Below are 24,090 nucleotides of genomic sequence, written 5' to 3' on the forward strand. Positions count from 1 at the left end.
TGATAGCTTGGTGGGAGGTGAGGTTTTAAGTTTTGTATTTAATATAAATGCATACTATGAAGTGTCAACCACTAATTTTGTGAAGTATTATGGAACTGAGTATCAGATTGGATTGATTGTTTGTACTGGAACAAATATGGAAATTCCCGTTTTCAGAAAGGTCACCAACATTATTATACATGATGAGCAAGCTTTCATGTTGACCTGTAGAGTGGATACTCTTTATTTTGATGATCATATGAATGCATACTGTATCGAGGAGGGAGCGGATTCATTCTCTGTTCTTCCAGTTAAGGAGATGATTTCTTACAGACCATATGACAAACAGTTTTCAAACGAGATGTGTGAAAAAACATATATTGTACCACACTGTCATATTATCTGACTTGTTTTATGCAATGCTGTGGTGTGCCAATACAGGTTGTTGATTCAAACTACCAGTACAACTGTGGTTTTCTTTGTAAATTCCAGAAGCATGTATTGTTCTTTGATTATTAATCAACTCCAAGTAGTATTTCTTAAAACGAATTACAATTATAAAAGATTTATTTTAGTTACGTTTTTAACACTCTCCATAGTGTTGATATAATTTGAACTTTATGTAGTGTTAAAAAATACACTCTCAGTGTTAACTTTTTACACTACACACTAGTGTTGCATAAATTCAACACAAAGAGTGTTAAATTTCAACTACTGAGAGTGTTGTTTCAGTGTTTTTGTCACTTTACACTGTGACAGGTGTAAATTTAACACTGAAGCCTTAACACTATTAAAAGTGTTATTTTAACTCTGTGTAGTGTGGACCAATATAGACACTTTAAAAGTGTTGATTTTAACTCCCTAGGAGTTGAATTAACACTTCTGATTTTGCTGTGTGATACTTCTCATCTCCTTATCAATGTAGTTACTAGATGATGGTCTGAATCAGTGTTTCTCAGCCTGGGAGTCAGGACCCCACCAAAGTGTAGCAAGGTTGTAGATGTTTTGAGTGTTTCCTTATTTAAATTAAGGGTGTAAGGCTGGACTGTAAATCCCCTTAGGTAAATTTGTGATATTGGGCTATATATGTAAAAATGTGCTTAACTTAAAGGATACTGTAAAAATCTTCTATATTAACTTACACATCAGTTTAGTGCACTGCTTTACTGATATCCCTGCTATGATTATTATTTGATGCTGATTAATTAGTGTGATTCATCTTGTAATTACAATTTTCCAGCATTATTCATTCAGTCATTTCTATAGGCTACAATAGCTCAAGGCACGACTTCATTTGTTGATGTTGATGGAATCATCAGATTGAGCTGCTGCTGTGCATGCTGAGTACTGATATACCACAAAGATGGAGAAAACAAACGTCAAGGTCAGGAAAACTAACTAACTGTAAGAATGCTGCTTGCACTGACTGTAGCATTGGGTCTGTCAATCATCCATGTTTGTCACAGGTGTTAATGCTAGTTCTAGTCTAATCAGGCTGATGCAGACGGAACCTGTGCAATCTATTCTGTCACTGCAGCAACAGTAGTGCCCATCACACATATCTCTCTAACTTATCTAGAGTAGTGTATGGAAACACATTTCAGTATAATAGTGCAATCCATCAATACTACAGCCTACACATTTTAATGAAGGTAGGATATACTGCTAACTGTTCTATTAGAACTGCATTACTGTAGGTCGACCTCATAAACTGGACACTGAGCACCAGATTTACTCGGAGCAAAATTGCTGAAAATTACTCATTTGTAGAGTTAAACTTTTTTGACCCTTTTCTGTGTTCAGGATTTTTTGGGTGAGGCTGAAATGTTGGCTGTGACAGAGGGGTTACTAGCATGACCCCTCCCCCACCATATAAGCATTAGAGTACTGTACATGCAGTCATAGTTACTTTTTTTTTTCCACACCAGGTAGTTTTACAAACTTTCATTGCTGAGATTCACTTTGAATGATGTGTTACTAGTGGATGGCACTATTTTAAGTCAACATTAGTGCTCAAAGGGCTGCGTCTGACGGGTGGAGCTGTGCGCAGCTTCAACTTCCTGTGGCTGGGAGGTCTCCTGCCAGAGGGAGAGCATTTGCCGGCAGCACTTCACCAAAAAGCACAGCATGAGAGGTAATTGCTCCAAGCCTGACAGCCACAATGAGGCTGGGATGTTTCAACAGAGAAGTGACAAATGTTAAATGCACTAAACTCCATTGAAAAAATATGATATTGATGCTTGGCGATGTATCTGTAACTAGTCATTTAAGTTACATTTTTACAAAACTACTAAATATATGCCAAATTAAACAGTGGCTCATTACATTACTTTAAAAAGAAATATCATCCATGTTGCTTGCCTTACACCTACAACCAAGGCCTATTTTAAATGGTATTATTTATGTATATTTTTATGCAGGAGTTTGGTATGAGCATTGTTAACTGGGCTTTTCAGCACTTTCAGCAGACATGACCCAGCATTTCAGAGCAGACAATACTGCTTATTCTTCTACAATTGTGAAACCGAATTTTATTATATTTGGCGACTTTTTGAATCATTCAAACTTGCCTGGGTGGTTAATTACACATTTTTGTAAGGCATGACAAACTCAGATCACATATTTATTATTGCTTTTCAGACTTTAAATGCGTGGGTAAAAACGTTCCACCACTTTACAGTGTATAATCCAATAAATTGAGCTCATATGGAATCTCAGATAAGATCATCAAATTAAAAAAAGTCTTGATTACAAAATATTTACTTTGTCCACAGTTCAAATCCACTCAAAATATCACTATATATATATTATTCTGTACTATGTGTGTGTGAATGGTCAGACAGGCACACAGCCATGCACTAACAGGAAAACAGTAACTCCAGCCTGCTCCTTGTGTTTTATACAGCTCATATGTTAGAGCAGAAGCTGCAGTAAATCTAACCTTGTGTGTACAGAGAGGCTTTAAATGAATACTAAACTTAAAAGTATAACATGTATAAATATCAGCACATTGTTTTACCTTGCAGCAGTCTGAGTGAAACAAACCTTGTGACCTTGTTACATTACAGTCAGCATCTATGTTAGAAATGGGGGATGAGCATCTGGATTAGCGAGCTAAGTCTTCATCTTCAGGGCTCATAAACATCTGTCTGTCAGCCCTGGTAATGTGACACCCCGTAGGGAGAAAACCTTTCCTACCAAGGAAACATTCAATGGAGCAACGCTGGCCTGAATATGACAAAACAACCATAAAACCACCTCCAGACAAACCAAAAGGCCAGTTTGCAGGGTGTGTTTATTCCTCTTTTATCTCTCTTTCAGTACTACTCATTTCAACTCATAACCACAAGGTGCCAATTAACAAGCTTTAGCACTGCTGTGTGTATTTACTGTGTGTGTGTGTTTTGTATGTGTGCAGCAGACATGCTCTCACACATGACTTTGATACCCAAAGGGAGAGAAATTACAGCTGTGGCAGGTGAGAAAGTGAAGGCTGAGCTGCAGTCAGAAATAATGGAGACAATTATGTAGCCAGGAGGTGATAGAAGGATGCCACCGGCTCAGTCTGAAATAGATTGGCTGTGATGACTTCCTGAACAAGCAACACTACACAACAAATAGCTGAACAGACGCAGGCTGACAATGAGAGCAGAGTGTCTGATTGTCGAGACTCTCAGCCCACACACTTGATGTGTTTATCAGTGTGAGGATGATACAGAACACATCCGACCCAGACGCCGTCTCCCAGACATCCCAGCATCCCATCCACACCAGTCCGCAGGGAGGATCTGGACTCTGTCAGACTGTCCAGCCACTTCTTTCTCTCTCCCTCTCTCACATCAGTAAAGCTGAGTTTTAGTGCTGAGCTCCCAGACCTCAGCTATTATTTTAAATACAATGTTAAGTAACTAAGAGAAATAATGGCTAAAACTATGGAAAAAAGATGTTGTGATAACCTTAATTAACCTTTAATGAGATGCATGTTCTGTTTTATTGTGTTTAATCATTCATATTTTTCTTTTTAGCCATGTTAACAGTATGACAATGTCAGTCACACATACTGGATGGATTGCTATGTAATGTTTAAGTCATTCATGGTCCCCAAATCCTGATGACTTGATCACCTAACTTTAATAATAAAATAATATTACGTTGTATTTATATAGCACCTTTCACAGACACAAGGATACTTTACATACAGAAACTAGGATGGGTTAAATGCAGAGATTGAATTTCACTGTACAACTGTATGTGTGACACATAAAGTACCTTTACCTTACCTAAAGAAAACAAAACAAAAAACTAAGCAGGGGAGGAGGGAGAGGAATGTTTATGGAAAAAAATAGTATTCAATTCAGGTCTGAATGTAGAAAAGGAAGGACAGTGACAGTCATTCCAAAGTTTGGGGACCATGGCCCTGAAGGACCAGCCTCCCAAGGTGGACACTTTGGTGTGTGGGATGGTGAGGAGGTTGCATTTGGAGAACCCTAACCATTTAGTTTGAGCGCCATTAAGTAGTTTTAATGCAAATGTTTCTTCAATTATATGATACTACGACTAAATTCATTATATTCAGATATCCATTGGCTGAAATGTCTATGTATGTATGTATTAATAAAGTATCACCGTGTAGTTTATGCTGCAGTATGTTTGTATTGTATGTATATTGAAAACTGAGTCATAACAGACGTGACCGGAGAAAAGTGTGTTTGTGCGTTTGTTCATATACATAGTATTCAGGGCTTTTACACTAGCATGGCTGAGCACTAGGGCTGAGCCATGAATCCATATTATATTGACATTGTGACATTTTGAATATGGTAATATACAATAAGTTTTGTCTTTTCCTACTTTTAAAGGCTGCATTACAGTAAAAATGTAATTTTCTGAGCTTAACAGACTGACTTTATCTACTTAAGGCTGATTTATGCTTCTGCGTCGGATCGATGGCATAGCTACGTGTAGCCCTCTGCATCAACGCGGACCCCTACGCCGTAGCCTGACGTGCACCTCCAAAAAATCCTAACTACGCGTCACGGCAACGCGGACCGCAAGGGCTGTGATTGGTCCGGCCAAAGCTTCAGTTCCTCCGGCAGTTGCTTTATTTATTAATAATGAACAAAAGGTATGTGTTTTCTGTTATTAGAGCACATAGCGCAATGCTACATGCTACTGTGACCGGAAGATAAAGAAGGATACAGATAGAGACTCTGAAACCACACACACACATGCACACACACCCCCTAGCAACACGTTCCCTCGACACAGAACTTCAAAAGATCAACCACGGCGTCGGAGCAACGGCAGAACGACGGCAGAGCGACGGCAGAGCGACGGCGTAGCAACGGCGTAGCAACGGCGTCGCTCCGACGCAGAAGCATAAATCAGCCTTAGGTCATTACATCCACAATAGTGATGATTATTAATCAAAAAGTACCAATAGGTGGCGGTGTTTAGCTCAGTGGGTAGAGCACCCGCCCCATGTGTTGAGGCTACAGTCCTCGCTGCAGGTGGCCCCGGTTCGAATCCCGCACCGAGCTGTCCTATCCTGCGTCTCATTGCCCCCCCTCTCTGCCTCCCATTTCCTGTCTCTCTCTCTCACTACTAACCTGTACAATAAAGGCAAAAAGCCCCAAAAATATACTTTAAAAAAGTACCAATAGTCATCCCTACAATATTGTCAAAAATATCGATATAGAGGTATTTGGTGAAAAATATTGTGATATTTGATTGTGCCCATATAACCCAGCCCTGCTGAGTACACTGTATTTGTGGACATTGATGTATATATACTGTATGTACGCACACTTTCCACACTTGTATGATAGCAGCAGGAGCATCATCTGTACAATCTCACTGCGAGTGAAACATGTCTTTAGGGTTTAAAATAAAGAAGAGTCTCTTCTACATCACTTGCTACCAGAATTTCAACCCTTTGTGATTTTAGCAAAGGTTAAAAAAATGTGTTTGCATACGAAAAACTGCAACTTTTACCAGAGCAGCGCCACACATATAACACAACCTCACAATGGTTTCTTCGTTGTATGCACCTACAATCTCTTCTAACGTGGTCTTTCCCATAGCTCACAACTTAACTCTGGTGATATTTTAACCTGCTGCAGTTGTGAACTTATAATAGTGTTTATTAAAGGCAGTTAATAACAGAAACAGACAACTACACCAATGGCATTAAATTACACAACATACTAAGAGAGTTGGCGTGACTAAAGTTCTATTCGGTCACAGGACTAGTATTACATGGGGTGATATAGAAATGATCCCTCCAAACATCTGTGTTTGGTGCAGTGCTGCTTGTATTTTTTGATCCATTGATTTTATTCCTGAGCCCACTGTAGCGTGAGAGGGGAATCTGCTTGTAGTCAAAGCTGGCAGCTCAGCGGCAGACTGGGAGTTCTGATCAATCAATAGACATAGCCAACCCAGTCTCATGGCAGTTCATGTAATAGTCACAAAATTTGATCCAAAGATTTGTCAATATTTTTCCGTGACACTCAGCACAACTTTCAAACTAATATCTTCCCTGCTGCGCCACATTTTTGTTTTCTGTCAGTTGGAACTGCTGCATCGTTTTAACATTTAATCAATTCTTTTCCTTAAGTTTATTTTCATTTCATCAGTCCTGTCATATTATTATTACAGTTTAATGTTTTGTCCTCTGGTCCACCCATCGGACTGACATGGTGCAATGTTTACTTTACAAATTACAGGCACAGCAGAGTTGCACAGGATTAAGATTATATGCAACCTCCATCAGTGGCGATTCGAGCTTCTAGGCACGCTGGATGAACCCCCTTTTTATATATTCAACCAGAGAGAGATGCTAGCCACTACATTTACTCCAACTGCTCACAGTTTTTTTTCCGTGATGGTAATCAAATGCACCATAAGCATGAGAAGGGATGTCAAGTCCATTTTATTTGTATAGCCCAATACCAAAAAATAACAAATTGCCTCAGGGTGCTTTACACTCTGTACAACAATACAACATCCCCTCTCCTTAGAACCGTGATTCAAATAAGGAATACAATAGTAAAGTCATTTCACATCGTTTGCAGACTTGTGTCCTGTCCTCTATGTCCCACTTTATGTTCAAGTCCCTTCACATAGTTTCTTTCTTTCCCGTGAGAATAGTACAGTACCATCATTTCTCAGATATTAACAGAATTAAATGCCCTGTAATTATCAATGATGGCAGATGAGGCCACTGCTCAGTAAAAGTTATATAGTCTTGTTTTAAATACCACTGCCATGAATGTGGTGGATGTTTACTATAAACAGTTTGGGTAATCATGTTACCATTTACCCAGGCTGGCTAGCTTGAAGGTGTCATTGTCTGTTTGTGTTACTTGGCCCATCATACTTCTTTTTAGTGATGTCAACATGTTGCCAAATCTCAACAATGAATAGGTGAAAACAGTGTTATTATTGCACAGAAACGGACTGCCTGACTTCAAGCTCAAGCTGTGTGTGGGTTAGTGGCAAATAAGGGCTGGCAAGATGAGCAATTCAAAAATATCGGTTTTATGTTATTTGCATCATTTTTATAACCAAAAGTAAGACTGAAAGCTCCTGAAAATATCAAATGTACACCTACAGTGTATTTAAGTGGACTTATACTAATAATGACTTCATTTCAAAAAATTAAATGTTTCCTGATCTCCATGATTCTCCAGATTAAATGTAACATTTAGAACAATTGTATTCCATTAGCTTTATTTAATATAAAAAGTTATAATGTAAGATCATGCCAAACTAGTTGATATGGTGTTTTATTGACTATTTACTGTTTTTAAGCAAGTTGAATGATTTGGTACGAAGTTTTTATGGTTACACCACTTAGACATTTTTGCCATAATCCTCTAATATATTCTCTCAGTAATTTGATGCTGAGTCCACAAAAAAAGACTTTTAACCCCTTTAAATTTGACTAAACCACAGTGAGGTTATTTATGGTCACCACAAACTCTTTCTGTCTCCTGCAGAGACTCAAAACATTATACGCCTTTAAAGGCTCAGTATCCTAGTCAAATGACAGAACTGCAAATATATGCTAAGTTTTTTTGTTGTTTTTGTTTTTAGCAGTATATTCCTCCCTTGATCATTAGAATGTGATGTGTGAGTTGAACACATATGCAGCTCTGATTAAACATTCTCATTAACCCAGCAGCAAGCAGCAGCTCTGTACAGGGATCACATCCTGAATGCTGACTTCTCTTTTCCTTTTTAATGATCAGACTTCAGCTGCGAGGCGTTACCAGATTTCAAAGATGCTGTCAAATTGTGTCTTGTTAGATGTTAAATAAAGCTTACCCTCCGTTGAGGCAGCGTCGTAGAGAGTAGGAAGCTCCTCCCCCGCAGGTCCGAGAGCAGTCGCTCCAGGTTCCCCAGGCGTCCCAGCCGACGTCCCTGTCTTCATCTGAGCGAGTCATCCTGGACGCCTACAGGAGGGAAAATACCAAGTAAAAATCCCAGTCATATAAAAACAAATAAACATTTGCAAACAGTCCACTGACAACACAAAATACAAGATTGTTCAATGTCAACATATTTCATTTGTTCCTGACACGTCAAGAACTATTGGATGGGCTGTCATGAAATTTCAACTTCACTGTGAGGACAAGATATATATATATATATATTCAAACATCTATGGTTTTACTCCCTTTCTGTGTCTTTTTAAGCTGTAATTCTCATTTGACTTGACTTCAGCAGGTTTGGTTTATTTATAACTGCAGTGTGGCTGTAAGGGACCAAACAGTGAGGCCATGAGGAAACACGAGTCATTGGGTTTTTATTTACCCCCAAAAATGAAAAAAACATTATAAACCAAGAATTTAATATCTAGGCCTGATGTTCAGATGTTTGAGTATAACTCTGTGCAATATCATTAAATGTTAAATGATTCAAAATTATAATCATATTACAATAACTGTAGTATTTTTAGGGTGAAGTGTGTTTGGTGGTTTAAAATAACATTTACAACCCATCTGAAGTCTCAAATAAAAGTGATACCTGTGACTTCCTATTAAAACCACAACTTTCTCACTTTTGGCCTGGGTTGGTCAATACAACAGAAACCAGATAGTGAGACTTCATAAAGATATAGGAGAGGGTATGAGATCATCAGAAGGCTACTGAACAGAAGCCAAAACACAGTTGCAGTACTGGCAAGGTGATACAGGAGGACCCATACTCCTAATAACAGAGGGTGCAAAAAAAGGACAATACACACAATTCGCTATTTATGCAGCCTTGAATTGAAAAAGAGACAGACAAGTGTTTTTGACTTGACACAAGGGTTATCTATGTGTGGTTCTTCATATGAGGTCCTGTGCGGGAATACATAAACAACACATCAGTGACGGTTCACTGGTTGTCATAATCTGACTTCTTCTGTCATTCAAATACTGAAATCTTACACATAATTGGCGCTGAACTAATATTTTCACTATGTCATATGCACAGTCACTGAACTTTCTCATATTAAACAACACCTGATGTACAAAAACTGTATGAAACAACATTTCTATGGCACCTGAAACTGTAAACAACATTTATATCCCATATTCACATAAGGAAATTTCAACACACTTCAAATTATTATGCTGTCAAGTTAACAAAACACAACATAACATAACTGACGTCACATTTCCTCCTAATAAAGCAGTGACACTTACAGTTTAACATAACACTACAGGTCTTACTTTGCGCTGTCTAACTGACCCAATGTATTGTGTTTTTAACCCTGAATAGGAATAATATCAAAATGGCTCAACAGACGAGCTGCTAGAGTTTAACATTAGCGCTTAACACTGCATAGAAATCACATAAAAAATATCTCAACAGGCTGCTAGAGTTTAACATTAGCACTTAGCACTGTACAGAAATCACCTAAATCGTTAACAGCTAGCATGTTAACCTTAGCGCTGGTGGTGGATCTTTCATTCAAAGTAAACACACAACTTCCGGCCCCATACATTTATATTTCCCCTTTCTCTCACATCACAACACTGTCTTAGACAACTTATTCATTATTTCTGCCATCCAACAACACATACCTGTGCAGAAATACATATACAACACATTAGTGACGGTTCAATATTTTCGTGGCACACTGTGCCCGGAAGAATAGTCACTGCATGTTAGATGCTACACTCGAGAGCGCCCGCGCCCTCTTGTGGCCATTCTTATGTAATTGCACAGACTTTTAACTGACTGCCACAGCAACAGATTGATAAATAATCATGCTGTTTAAGTGATTTGAGTTTTAAAATGGGGGTACAATGTTTACATGGGGTATTTTGTGTCAATGTTTTGCTATTTTGTGTCAGTGTATTCAATGTTACTCTAAAAAGTCTGTAGAAAACCTAAAACTAGCATCAAGGATTTAAAAAATATATATTTGATCATGTTTTCAAAACTAAAATGTGTTTTTAAAGGAATATCTGTGTCGTGAGTGTGCAGTCTAGAGAGTATTAGAAAGCATATGTGTCATGATGAGGCAGCAGCTACCAGAGCAAACTGTCTACCACCTCAGAGCAGGTTGAGCAGGCAGAGAGAGAGAGAGAGTTTCTGCCAAAAACAAGCACAGAGACCTGGGGAGACATGAGAGCAGCTGCTCACCAACAGCTCTGTGTGTGTACAGCAGAGAGCAGGAGGGAGGACAGACATCTCACTCTGCCACTGTGTGCTGAAACTCTGCTGCTGCTGATGGTCACGGAGCAGACACTTTCAGGTTATAATTGTAGTGTATCTCAACCAGCTAAACACCTTGTGTTCTCGAGCTTTACTGCTTGGTCCTTGACAGCCAATCATAGTGGCCTTAATCAAACCAAATGTGTTGTGACTGTGCACATAAAGCCCTGTATAGTAGTATGTACTGTCAGAGTAAAGGTTTGATATACTTGTGTTTGCAGGGACAAGTTAATCTTTTGAACCCTAGGGTATTTTTGCTTGTATCATGTATCATTTATTTATATCCTTAATTTCCTGGTAGGACAAAGTCAGTCATATTTGTATGTTCTGCTGATTATTACTGTGTATGATGTTTAGACATTCTGGCATGACAGATTAAGGGGTATACATTTGGGTGTAAATGATATCCCCCTGGCACAAAGGGTAAAAGTGTCAGAAATGTGTTGTCTTTAAATTAAATCAAAGCATGATCACCTATAATACACAGCACTTCCTTTTATTTGTGTAAATGCTGTCTAAGTTCCATTGTTGTCAGAAATCCAACAAACCCAACAAACATAGAAACTGCAGCAGAGTTTCTTAACCAAGTAAGTATGAAAAATACATGACAATAAAATCTTGATAAAATGAAAGCTTAAAAAGCTTAAATGCCCAATGGGACATACTGTAAGTGTGCCATGCTGGAACAGATCATTCAGTTCAGTTACAGATCATATATCCACACTAACCCTAACCCAAGCTAGCACAGCAGAAGTTCAGCTCAGTCTCGTTTGGATTGGAGTGACAGAAAAGTAACAAAATCCTCTTTAAGACGACTGTCAACCAACTCAATGTAGGAACTGGAAAAACACCTCATGCCTACAGTAGACTGATGTGCACACACCTGAGGGGAATAGATACATCTCAGTGTAAAACAGAAACTCAAAGGTTTCTTGGTGGCTCAGCATGATCTGCATTTGCAGCACAGTGGGTTTCTAACACACAGCACTCAAAAGTCTCCTTCATCTTTCCTATAACTCTCCAAGCAGCAGAATCTCCATGATGAGCATGTGAAGTTGTAACTCCATCCCACATGTGAGGAGTGATTCACTTATGCTATAAAAGCTGTGCTGGAACTGTGGTGCAGACCAAGGCCGCTTAAATAGGTGGCAAACCACATGATTTTGTGAGAGTAGATGTTATTTTAACATGAATTCAAAAGCTAAACTACTGTTAAATCAATATTGATCACTATAAGTGAAGTCAAATTTTATCCAAGATAATTTGGTAACTACAGTAATACACGCACACATTTGAGAGTCATAGAGTTGAAGCAGAGGTGTTTTGTGCGTTTTAGCAGTTCCTCATTAAATAGTGAGTGATGTGACCACACATTATCCCACATATGGTTCAAGTTGTCTCACTTTTGTCCTATTTCTATCCACTCAACTGTTATTATTCATGCTACATGAGGTCGAGTTACAGTCTAGACTAATCATTTTCATAATAAGTTATTTCTTGGAGAGCTCTTTGCAACTTAAACACAGTTTTTCAGATGTTTGGTTATCCAGTCATAGTTAAAAAAGTGATCCTTTGTCTAAGCTTTATTCTACAATATGACACATTTTTCATAATAACATCTGTAAAAGCTGGTTCTAGGCCTGGAAAAAGAAAGCTTTTATTTATTATGATGCATTTTTATGAGGCACGACTACATCAACTACATTAACTTGAAAAAACAATAAATATTGCATAAAGGTAGAAAATATAAGCATTGAACTTTGACTTCAGACTTTGCTTTAATATGGAACAAGTTATCGTACAGACAAAGTTGTTGGAAATATATAAACACACTTAACTTAACTATGGTTATCTGAGGCTTATGTATGTACTTGACAATATATGTAACTCTTTAAAGAAACATATCTCAATAATGTCACAAAAGGGTTAAACAATTCCAGATTCAGTAAGTGAATTTTCATCAAGTGTGAGAGTGTTTACATGTGTATTTGTTGACTGAATCAGGGTAATTGTTTTTTTCCCTTCATTATCCATTATAAAAAAATTACTCAAGTTGAACTGAATCAAATCATGTGTAGAATGGAAGATTTGGTGATGCATCTAATCTCACTAAACTAATCTAAATCAAATACCACAGTGTATTATTGTCATAAAAAGCAGTCATAATTCAGTCAATTATAAAAATATTACTGGCAATGTTGGAAATGTGAATATGGGTTATTGGTGTGACATTAACCCTGTAATTTAAAAAGAGTGTTAGTTGAGAATATTATACACCTACTAAGCATGGAGGAACACACTCTTAAAACCAGAGTTAACTTTAATTTAAAGTTTTTTTTATGATAAAGAAATACATCTACCCTATAACTCAACTTATACATATACCCTCTAACACAGTCATTCCATAAAGTGGCTGCAGGTTTTCATTCCAACCAAACAGGACTCATTCAACGATGCTCCACTCATTTAATCAGCTGATCTCAGTCAGTTGATTGGTCAAATCATCTGTGCTCTTGACTGGTTAGGAGACACTGCCCTTTATGGAATAGATTTAATGGAATAGTTTGAACATTCCTGCACACAGCTAACACAGCTTTGCACCATTTTCTTAAGGCAGATGTGAAGCATAAATAATTGAATCCTACAGAAAACTGTCAGATTCCTGAACTGGAATCCTTTTCTATTAGCTGCAAACCCTTCTCCACCTCTCATCAATCTGTGTCCATCATACTGTTTGGTGTTTACAATCCACTGCAAGCTGCCATACATGACATATTGCAAACTTGTAGATCAGATACTGTGTGTTGAATCCCAGAATTCTTGGTTATTGTTCTTTCAAACTTTATTAAAGACAACAACATCCCCAAATTTAGACAGTTTATTGAATGTTGGACCAGGGAGGAGAATACTTTGGCTCACTATTACACTGCTATCAGTGGTGCCTACTGGACTCTCGCCTGGCCAACAACCTGAATGAGTTCCAATGTTGATTTAAGAGACAAAAGGACAGTCCTGACACCCCCACCCCCCCCTGACTCCAGCCATCATCTCCAGCTCCTCAATCTCACCACGGGTCCAGGCTACCGCTCAACTTACCTCTGAGGCCCCCTTCTCCTCCTCCTCAACAACCACAACAATGACTCTCTCCATACTGGACAGGGACATCAACGGACTGTTCAAGAGACCACCATCAATGCCAGTCCAGACTCTGCTGTCTCCCCCCTCCAGCCTGAAGCATTGTGCTAACCAGCTGACTGCAGTTTTTACAGGCACATCTTTAACACTTCGCTGGAGACATGCCACGTGCCAGCCCGTACTATATCTACTGTACATCACTATCCCCAAAATACCAAGGACCACAGGACAATACCACTGCTCTTCTTTCACTCTCTAGCTCACTTGACCACTGCTGCTCTCTCTCGTTTACTCTCTCTGTCCCTCTCTTTTTCTGTTTTGAAATGTGTCAGGAAATGTCCTCCCCTCCTCCTAGTAATGTCTTTGTCCTTGTCCCTCATGACAGGTTGTACAGCTCTGATCAGTCTGATTTCAGGCTGTGATTGACATCTGGTTGCATTTGTCCAAAATTTGATTCTGGTCCACTGTGGCCCCCACCTCTGCAGCCTAAATCCACAACCACCATTCAAATGAATCATCACAATGCCTAATTTGGTGTGAATTCAGCCTTAAGAACCAGAGACCTGTTGCCCTGACATATGTGGTAATGAAGTACTTTTAGCGCTTTGTGCTGTCCCACCTCAAATCTGTCACAGACCCAGAGTCAACAGGTCTGTAGACTCCGTCAATGTGGCTCTCCACCTCATCCTTGAGCACCTGGACTCTTCAGGAACCTTCGCCAGGATCCTGTTTTTGGACTTCAGCTTTGTCTTCAACAAAACCATCCTGGTTCTGCTGCAGAATTGTATCTGACTCCCCCTGCAAGTGGATCGCAGACTTCCTGTCTGACAGGAAGCAGCATGTGAAGCTGGGGAAGCATGTGTCTGACTCCCTGAACATGAGCACTGAGGACAAAGGCAGACTACAGCGTATCATCTGCTGTGCTGAGAAGGTGATCAGATGCAAACTGCTGTCCCTCCAGGATTTGGACACATCCAGGATCCTGAGACAAGAAGTAAGGATCTTGGTCAACCCCTCCCACCCTGGACATAAACTCTTTGAAACACTGCTCTCAGGCAAGAGGCTGAGGTCTGTCAAGACCAAAACCTCACACCACATCAACAACCGCCTCATCAACAAGGCCCGGGACTCCCACTGACATGGACTCTATCCCAGTCATGGGCATTACGCATTTTATTAATGTAAAATCCAACAACCTCGTATTTGCACATCTGTGAACTTTGATATTTGCACATGGTTCTGATTCTGGGGGGCCCTGAAGGAAAAATTTGGTGTTAGATGCCTACCAAGGCTCCTGCCATCTGTGCACTGTGTTATGTACCCTGTTAATCCAGTGTTGGACATAAATTATAATCATAAAGAAAGAATATTCCAAATGAAAGATTGTTCACGTGCCAAGTTTCGAAGAAATGCTAAATCACGTCTGTGTTGAGGGCTATAAATTCAGACAGTAAAAAACACCACACAAAGAATATTAAATAACTTCAAGCTAGTACCGGTTAGCAAATAAAGAGAGACAACCCACAAAGCAGCCAGATTCAGAAGCTCACAGCTGATGGCTTACATCATATATAGACTTTTAAAATCCATGAAGTCCAGCAGTTGAATGCCAGTAAAGTATTCACAGCAGGAGGACCAGGCTGTTGAGGCATTACAGCCTCTGCAATCATTGCGACTTTACTGAATACATGTGAAGAAATATTCTGCCGGAATATTAAAACAAATGTGAAAAGGATGGAAAAACATCTAAAGCCTTACATGAACTATTGCACATGATTTTGTTCTTTTCTCTCACAATATCCATCAAATTTATAAAAATACAACGGCTCGCCTTGCACAGAGTGTGTGCCAACTGCTTTGGTTAACTTTTGTATGAATATTGGGGCGGCTGGGGTCAACTGATCAGAAGATTGGCGGTTCAATCTCCATTGGTGGACGACCGCTCTACCTCCTGAACCACAGCTGCCCTAAACATTATCATTCCCTCTAGTATCGTAATTCATGTCGCAACTGCAATATCAGTCGAAATAATTCCAATTAGATATTTTGACAAAATAGTTGAGCCCTGATGCTAAATGCTAACAACCTAGACTAAGATGGTGAAAATGGTAATTATAAGACCTGCTAAACATCAGCATGTATACATTGTAATTGTATACTAGCATGTTTGGTATGTTGAGATTAGCATAAGTACAACTATGGCAACACACGGCTTCACAGAGCCGCTAGCATGCCTGTAGACTCTTAGTCTGACTCATTAATGCCACTTTTTATGTTAACCTTTAACCAGTAATGATGTGGTATATTTAAATCCTTGTATTTGTGTAGTCTTTGTTGCTGTAGATGTAAGATATGTGCTATTCTGACTGATATTTCATCATCAGTGAAAGGTGTTTGATCTAATAATTACTCTTACTGTAGGTTTATTAGAGGTATTAGTGGAATGTGACATGCAAAAAAGAAATGTATGCAAAACTAAAATACTACACTGAAATCTTTCCCTGCGAAGAACCAGTTGAAAATCTATACTCATGCAAGACCAAAGACTAAAATCTGATGTGTTTGTTTCTTGAGTTTCAAATATGTGCAAATGAATACTGGATGAAACACATGCCTTGCATTTAGTTAAAAATAACACAATAAGACAAAAGTGCTATATAACAGGTTAAGTGATGTCAGCACTACATAATCGGATCCATATTGAAAACAAGCCAGACTTTAAATCTAAATATCACAGTTATTTTTGGTTCTTTGTGTTATGCTACAAAATATGTCCTACGTTGTGGTGCCAGCAGACAGTCAGTGTAGGCTGGACATCTCACTCTGCTGAATAATGAGCTGCTGAAACACTAAAGCAAAGCTCCCCTGAACAGCAGCATTACCTCAGTCCTGTGATCCACTCATCTGTTTTAGGCAGGCAGCTCCACCAAGCTGCGACAGCCTCCATGCATCCCACCCCCCAACCTTTCCTCCTATCTTATCTGCCGTGTTAAAAGCTCAGATGAAAGAGAGGGAGTGACGGAGAGACACTTTGATAGAGAGTGGGTGAGATGGAAAGAGAGGGTTTTCCTGGCTGCGTGTCACCAAAAATAGGAAAATTGGCTTCCCCTGGGTCAGTGATGTCACTACAGTCCCTGTGGTGCCAAAGAAAAAAGGAATCTCATACTGAAGCTGAGTGTGTGCGTGTATGTGTGTGCATGTGCAGTGTGTGTGTGTGTGTGTGTGTGTGTGTGTGTGTGTGTGTGTGTGTGTGTGTGTGTGCATGTAAGAGGAAAATCGAAGCACAATGAAGTATTTATGGAAAATAAGCCAGAGAACCAAAGAACTGAGCTTTCTAAAGTGCTTTTAAATTGTGCCCTTCAACCCATGTGTCACTGGACCAATAGTCAAAACACATATTTATAAAATTGAGAAAAGTGTTTTTCCTGGAGAAGTGGTAGCACAGGCCCTCCACCAAAACAGCTCTTGGCGTGTCAGTGAAACCCAGAGCACAGGAACAAACTCTAATTCCTCTGACAATGTTATTTATGCCTGGTCAACTAGAATTAACATTTCTGACATGCCTCCGCAGGTTTCATTTCACCCTGCCTCCCAGGCCCGGATCACTGGCTGACCTTGGAGTTGGCAGAGCGGAACACTTTGCAGTTTTCAACCTTGCTCGGCTGTACCCACATAGATGGGATCGATCCGTGTGTCTTGGACTGTTGCACTGCGGGGGAAACTTGGTATTCTCTCATTTTTCTCTGCCTGCTGCATCCAAAGAGACAGACTGATTCGCTAGAGAGGAATTAGACACGTTAGCACTCCGCTAATAGGATAAAACCACCTTTTGTTGTCGGGCTCAGCCGGCTAACAGCCATCACAGACCTCCAACAGTAATAACATCGGCATGAGGAGAATCTGTCCAGCCAAGGCTTTTTTGGCCTGGACGGCCAGCCTGGCCTATTGTGTGAGCTCTGCATAGCTCAGTATCAGCAATCTGTGTCCACTGACAACCCAGATGAGCTGGACATGCACTGTATATTTCTCTATTTACCATGATCAGAGCTCCACATGGTACTTTGTACCACAGTCCCTGAGTGCATGTTCTATTGGTTCCACTCTCTAATAAGGCAGCCTTTATAAAGGGTTTAAAGGGTTTACAACTGCAGACCTGATTACTTTGTGAAAGTGAGAAATCCTTGGCCATCCATCCACCCTGACCTCCTCCTTACAAGAACTCCTTTAATCCTGTCATAATTACTACAGCCACTAGAGGGCACTGTCATTTGAACGTAGACATATAACGTATCTAAAGTAGGGAACATAGGGATGGGTTGATCGCTTCTGGTCCCCATTTATCAAAATACCTCCAAATTGCTAAACTACAATATAAACCTTCAGGTAACATTTAGATTAGCAGGCTTCTCATTTTTTATCTGTAGCTAATTAATGTCAATTCCATTATTAACTTAAAGATATCGAAGAGCAATGGCAAACTTTCAGTTGTTTGTGTAGTGACTTCTCTGCTTGCTGGTGTCTGGACATCGACCAAGACTGTGAGGAAATATAAATATTGATTTGAAACATTGATTTATAGCCATGAGTGGAATTTTTGCTCCTGCACTCCAACAAAACTAATGATGATGACTCATCTTGACTAAAATTGGTTCTAGAGCTTCTATGATTAGTGATTGATCAGTTAGCCAACTAGTAAATTAATCATCAACTATTTTGATGATCGATTCATTGTTTTGAGTCATTTTTTAAGAAAGAAATCTGTGGTTCTAGCTTCTCAAATGTGAATATTTTCTATTACTCCCTGTGCACAACCAGTATTTTCAATCAAGTGCTGCTCGCTCGCAGGAACCTCTGAAGCCAAAATTAAAAACTAACCACCTCACACTGAACTGACTTTACTGTGGTTTTGCCTGCAGCTACCTTTGGTTCTCCCAGCAAATAACATATTTTCTAGTTTCTTTAGTTCTCTATGATAATAAACAGAATATTTTGGGGTTTTGGACTGTTGGTCGGGATAAAACAAGACATTTGAAGAAGTCACCTTGGGAATCATTTTAGTTGAAACCCTAGTCAGCTCCAAGAGTCAGATCTCTAAGTAATTTTTTTTATGTATACATCAATAAATGAATACTATCTATTTAAAAGCTCTCCTCTAAGCATTTGGATTGAGCAGCTGGTGAAACTTATGGTGTTAGTGCTGTTAGTTCAGTGAACATGCTATTGAACCTCCAGTCCTTACAAAACCCTATGAATTATTGCCTCTGATGTCCTTTCAACATTTACAATATGTTAAACTTCTGAACGGTCACCATGTTAATAGAACAGAATAGAAAATTCTCAAGGGAGATACTTTCCCCGGCGGATTTTTTTCTGATCTGCTCCCTGGTGGGTACATTTCATTATGTTACACACAAGTACACAGGCAAGTACTGTGTGTAAACCATCCAAGATACATCATAACTTGTTTTTTATGTGTAGGCACTCTTAAAAAACGTGTATATTTTGTGCCTAAAAAGACAGAAATCAATCCCAGAGGAGGATAAACAGCAGCCACAGGGGCTTTTCACAAGCTGCCAACTCCGAGCCATTTGTCACGAATTAGAAACTAAAGTGCTTTATTACCAGGTTGAACCGCTCCAACTTCCTTAGAAGCTCTGTCACCAAGATTTCATTATAGTTTTGGATCAAAACTGAACACTGAGTTGCAACTCCAGCACTCTTTTTTTCGTTTTCCTCCCTCCTGCTGCAGGTCAGCCACTACTGGGTCACCATTCATTAATCCTTTCATTCATTTACTAATAAATTGGATGATTTATTTATTGATTCCTTTATTCTTTCTTTTCATCCAATAATCCCAAATTGCATCATAGACCCCCCCCCCCCCCCCCCCCCCCCATTGTCTCCATCATGAAACATGTACAAGTGTAAATCCTATTAGAGAGCTTCACACTTGATCTCCTGCAGAGTTTCAGAGCTGGTAAATAGACTTGCATCACTTTGTTTGCTTGTAGGAGCTCATACAGTGTGAAAATAGCCAGCAGCAGTAATCTCATCTTGTGTACTGATATGAGAGTGTGTCTGATAGGATAAGGGGAAAAAAAGGTCTGCCTCTTTCCATCCATGTGTGATTGTATGCAGAAAACAGTCTAGTACTTATGAAGTCTGTGTAAACGGTGCTATATGGAAGCAAAGCCACAGCCTGTCCTGTCTTGTAATACCACTTTATACCTTAAGAGGTGATAGTGACTCCTTGTTAAGGCCCATTTATGCTCAACATTAAATACAGATACGGACTGAGCCTTCAGTCCGTGCTCTGTGTTTTTTTCGTCCGTATTTCTGCACGTTTCCATAAAGCTTACGGATACGGACCAAACAGAGCAGTACCACCGGAAACCATGCAGGGGCAGTGTTGCTGTCACTACTTGATACATAGCTCTAGTAAGACACGAAGAAGAAATAACAATGGAGGAACTTTTTGAGGAAAGGTTGTGCGAAACATATCGTTTTTGTCTTTTATACAAGAGGAACATTATCAATATCTCCTCCACAGTTGCCATGTTTGTTTTTGAGTTTGTTGTTGTCATAAACTTTTGACTCTGTGCTGCCCCCTGGTGGATGTATTGGTTATCATCCATGCCAACGTAAAGGACGCATGGAAGTATGTGAGCAGCGACGGTAACATCGTTTGAAAAGGACGGATACATTTTTGTACGTACATTGAGCATAAATGGACCTTTACTCCAACCAATGGGTGCTGCTACGTCCTCACTTCTCCTCCAACCTCCCTCTGCTATCACAGAGGATTATCTTCCAATCCCTTAAATGCACCTCAGAGGAGAATTTAGAGTGAGAAACCACAGGTGTATCCTCTGCTGAAGCTTTTTTCTGGACATCAGCATCCCTTTGATTGATTGTCTTTATTGATTGTTCAGCTGATCTGATGGGACAGTAAACGAGGTGTTGTTATAATACAGTGAGCAGATCAGGAAAACTATCTGTGGAACAGGGATGATGGCACCTACAGCAGCTTTTTATATTAATTCATAAAATAAGAAATACTAGATTATGAATCAATCATAATCTGCTTTTTTTCTTTTCATGAACCAAAAGGCTTCTCCTTTTTCCGTTTTAGTCTCAGCTCCTTCAGGAAAATATGACGTCACACAGCTGCGTATCTCCTTTAAAATCATCCTGAGTCTGAAAAGGACGTCAGACTGTCACAGATTACATAAGCAACATTTTATTTAAACATATTCTCCAGGCCACATCTGTTTTTATGGCTCCTTTATGTCCATTCTGTTCTTTCAGTAATTAGCAGATTTAAATGGGTCTGTGTCTGTGTTTGTGTTTTATTCTGTGACAGCTAGACACTGCCAGTGAAATGATCAAAATTGAAGCAGTTATCAGATGTTTCCCTTCCAGCTGTCAATATGGGGGAATTATTAACGGTTTAAAGTCTCCATTTATTAATTTACATTCACTTTAAGGTTAAACTATAGAGTTTAAACTGTTACTTAGTCATTTCTACACATTGATAACTGACTTTTACATAGTTGACAGTTTAGATGACGTGCATCATGAGTAGTTACTGTCTCCTCAAAATGACACTAGAGTAAGTGATGACGTCTCATTTGATGAATTACATTCCTCCACCCTCCTGCGTCTTCCTCTCGTTTCTCTCTTGCATCCTCGCTGGGAGGAGCTGAGACACGAGTAAGGGAAGCAAGGAGATACATTGGCCAAATTTAAAGCACCCTCGCCTTTGAGTGTCTGTGTCAGGGGAGTAGCAGGCGATGGATCTAAATACTGAAGTATTGCTCTTCACTCCTAACTCTGTCTAGTTCAGCCAAAGCAAAACAAGACAGAACAAACAGAACAAAGCATCCAAGAAAACTGAACTGAAAACCAAGACTTAAATACAAGGACCAGGACAGGACTAATGAGGATGTTGCAGGGCAGGTGTGAAGGGAAAAGCAGAACAGAGACACACAAGATGGAAAACCCAGAGAAGCAGACAACTGAAAACCAAGAAACACAATCCTCATCATAATCAAGTGACATGCATGAGCCTGCCCAACAACACTGACACATCACAACCTGCAAACTCTCTCATCTACAGTCTCATGATGATGCAGCTCCTTAAACAGGCTGAAAATGCAAATCAATCAAATCCACAGTAAAAAAACTCCTTAGATTTCACAACCAGTGTTAAAGCAAAATCCATTGTCTTATAAAATGACCTTCTCCTGCTCAGTCCAGTATAATAAACATAATGAATAGGATCGTGGCAGTCTATACTTGGGTTCACCTGCTCTAAGTAATACCATTCTGAATGTATGTGCACTGTAGGCTTCATGTTTCTACATCACATGTAGCATACTGGACCACGACTGGGTCCAAACTACTTATGATGTCACAAATCATGGTGATAGGTAAACGCCTCTAACTGAGAATTAAGGTGAGACTTAGACACAGAGAAACGTTCCTCCTTCAGCAGATGAACGTGAAAACAAATTATGCACATCCATCATTCTGCACAGAGAAGAGAACAATGTCAAACTAAAGGAAAAAAACTGTAGAAACTTTAAATGACACTATAAAGTTATAGATTTTTTTAATGTATTTTGCCCACAATACAATGCAGTCATTGGTTTGCATTCATTTCTGTATCTCTTGCAATTTGATTTGTGTAATCCATCACAGCGGACATCCCATGCATTTGAAGTTACATTGTGTGGCATGCAGTGTGGCTTTTTCATATGAATCTGAATTTATATTACATTAACATAAAATGCCTATCTAACATTAGTTAAAATGTGTTCAGATTTGAACTACAGCAGTTTCCTGTCCAAGGCACATGTTTTGTTGACCCATCCATCCAAATGGAGGAGGTTTTGTGGCTTGATAAAAATGTCATGCTTCACCTCACGGGTCTTCCTGACAGATAAGAGTCATAATTCACACGTCTGCTAGAGATCCCTGTCAGGTAAATGTACACATAGCTCAATTTAGGTACAGTATGTGAACACATGACTAATGCTGCCATTCCTGCTTTGCTTTCAGACCTCAGTAGGTTTTAAACAAAGAGCTTAATGTATCATCTAACTGGTTCTGAAGCATTCTTTACAGTGGTGCTAAAAACAGCCTCATCAGCCACATGTGTACAGGTGTGAGAGTAGGCATGGTGTGAACTTCTATTTCAAGCTCTCCTTTTTTCAATGACTACTGCTACCTTTGGTTAGCCTGTCATGCTTCCAGACAGTGACGTGCGGTCAGGGGAGGCAGGTGAGGCCGTGCCTCACCTGTTATCATGGAAAAAGACTTAAAAATGAAAAAAATAATAAATGGTTATATTTGTCCAGTGATTTGCACTATAACGTTATTTTCTATCTAACTTTACCAGTTTCGGATTATTTTTAATTCAAAATCGCTGAATTTTCACATGTACTGATGAAACACTGAAAAGAGACGCGCAGTGAGGCAGCAGCGAGGCGAGCCTCACCATGGATTGCGCAATGACCCGGCTTACTGCGCTGGCATGCTATGCAGTGAGACAGTACAGCTGTACAGCTGTCTCTCTGTATGTCGCTATTAACATGTTCAAACACTTTTACTATATGAACTAAATTTCCATAGTGTAGCTGATGATATAATGTACAGTGTTTGTAGCGTATTTCGTGTGCTGAGCAGCATAAAACGGCTGCAAAAAGTCACTAAGTGAGGCACGCAGTTCTCCGGCCTCATGGCAGGGGGCGCTCCTGATCCCAGTGATTCTTATTACGACTCATTAGCTGCAGAATAAGTGACAGTAAACTACAACTCATACAGTCTATGCTACAACTACAGTGAGCTAGTCGGCAAGTAAAGTAAGTAAGATAAGTAAGTAAAGGTAAGACCATAATAACGTTTTTTAAATTAAATGTGTTTTTTTGTGTGCTACAGTTTGTATGTGTAAAGAAAGCTGATATGAGATTTTAAACATAACCTGTTAACTGCTGCCAATCAAATGGTGAATAAGCTACTCTGTAGGGTTCATATGTTTGTAAATCTGATTGTGATGAAGTCAGTGCCTCACCAGACATGAACCTCACCGCACGTCACTGCTTCCAGACTACTTTTCAAGAACTATATGTGTTACTTTTAGTGTTAAAAACAGAACAGTATGCTCCCATTATCACATATTACCCCTTTTTTCTACATGTTTACTTTGAGTGTAGCCTTTCAGAGCACAGATAAGTGAGTGTTAATACACAGGTATTA

General features: G+C 39.5%; 1 protein-coding gene across 1 annotated transcript in view; it reads right to left on the minus strand.

Annotated features, from left to right (window-relative positions):
- The window catches only part of adamtsl3 (ADAMTS-like 3), a gene marked incomplete at its 5' end in the record, with an annotated part of 289,382 nt that overhangs the window by 155,036 nt on the left and 110,256 nt on the right, over positions 1-24,090 (minus strand). Inside the window, one exon of the mRNA XM_053321975.1 lies at positions 8,311-8,438. Coding sequence (XP_053177950.1) covers positions 8,311-8,438 — 128 coding nt within the window. The remainder of the gene's footprint in view (positions 1-8,310; positions 8,439-24,090) is intronic.

This window comes from Scomber japonicus, chromosome 1 (assembly GCF_027409825.1).
Source record: "Scomber japonicus isolate fScoJap1 chromosome 1, fScoJap1.pri, whole genome shotgun sequence".
NCBI lineage: Eukaryota > Metazoa > Chordata > Actinopteri > Scombriformes > Scombridae > Scomber > Scomber japonicus.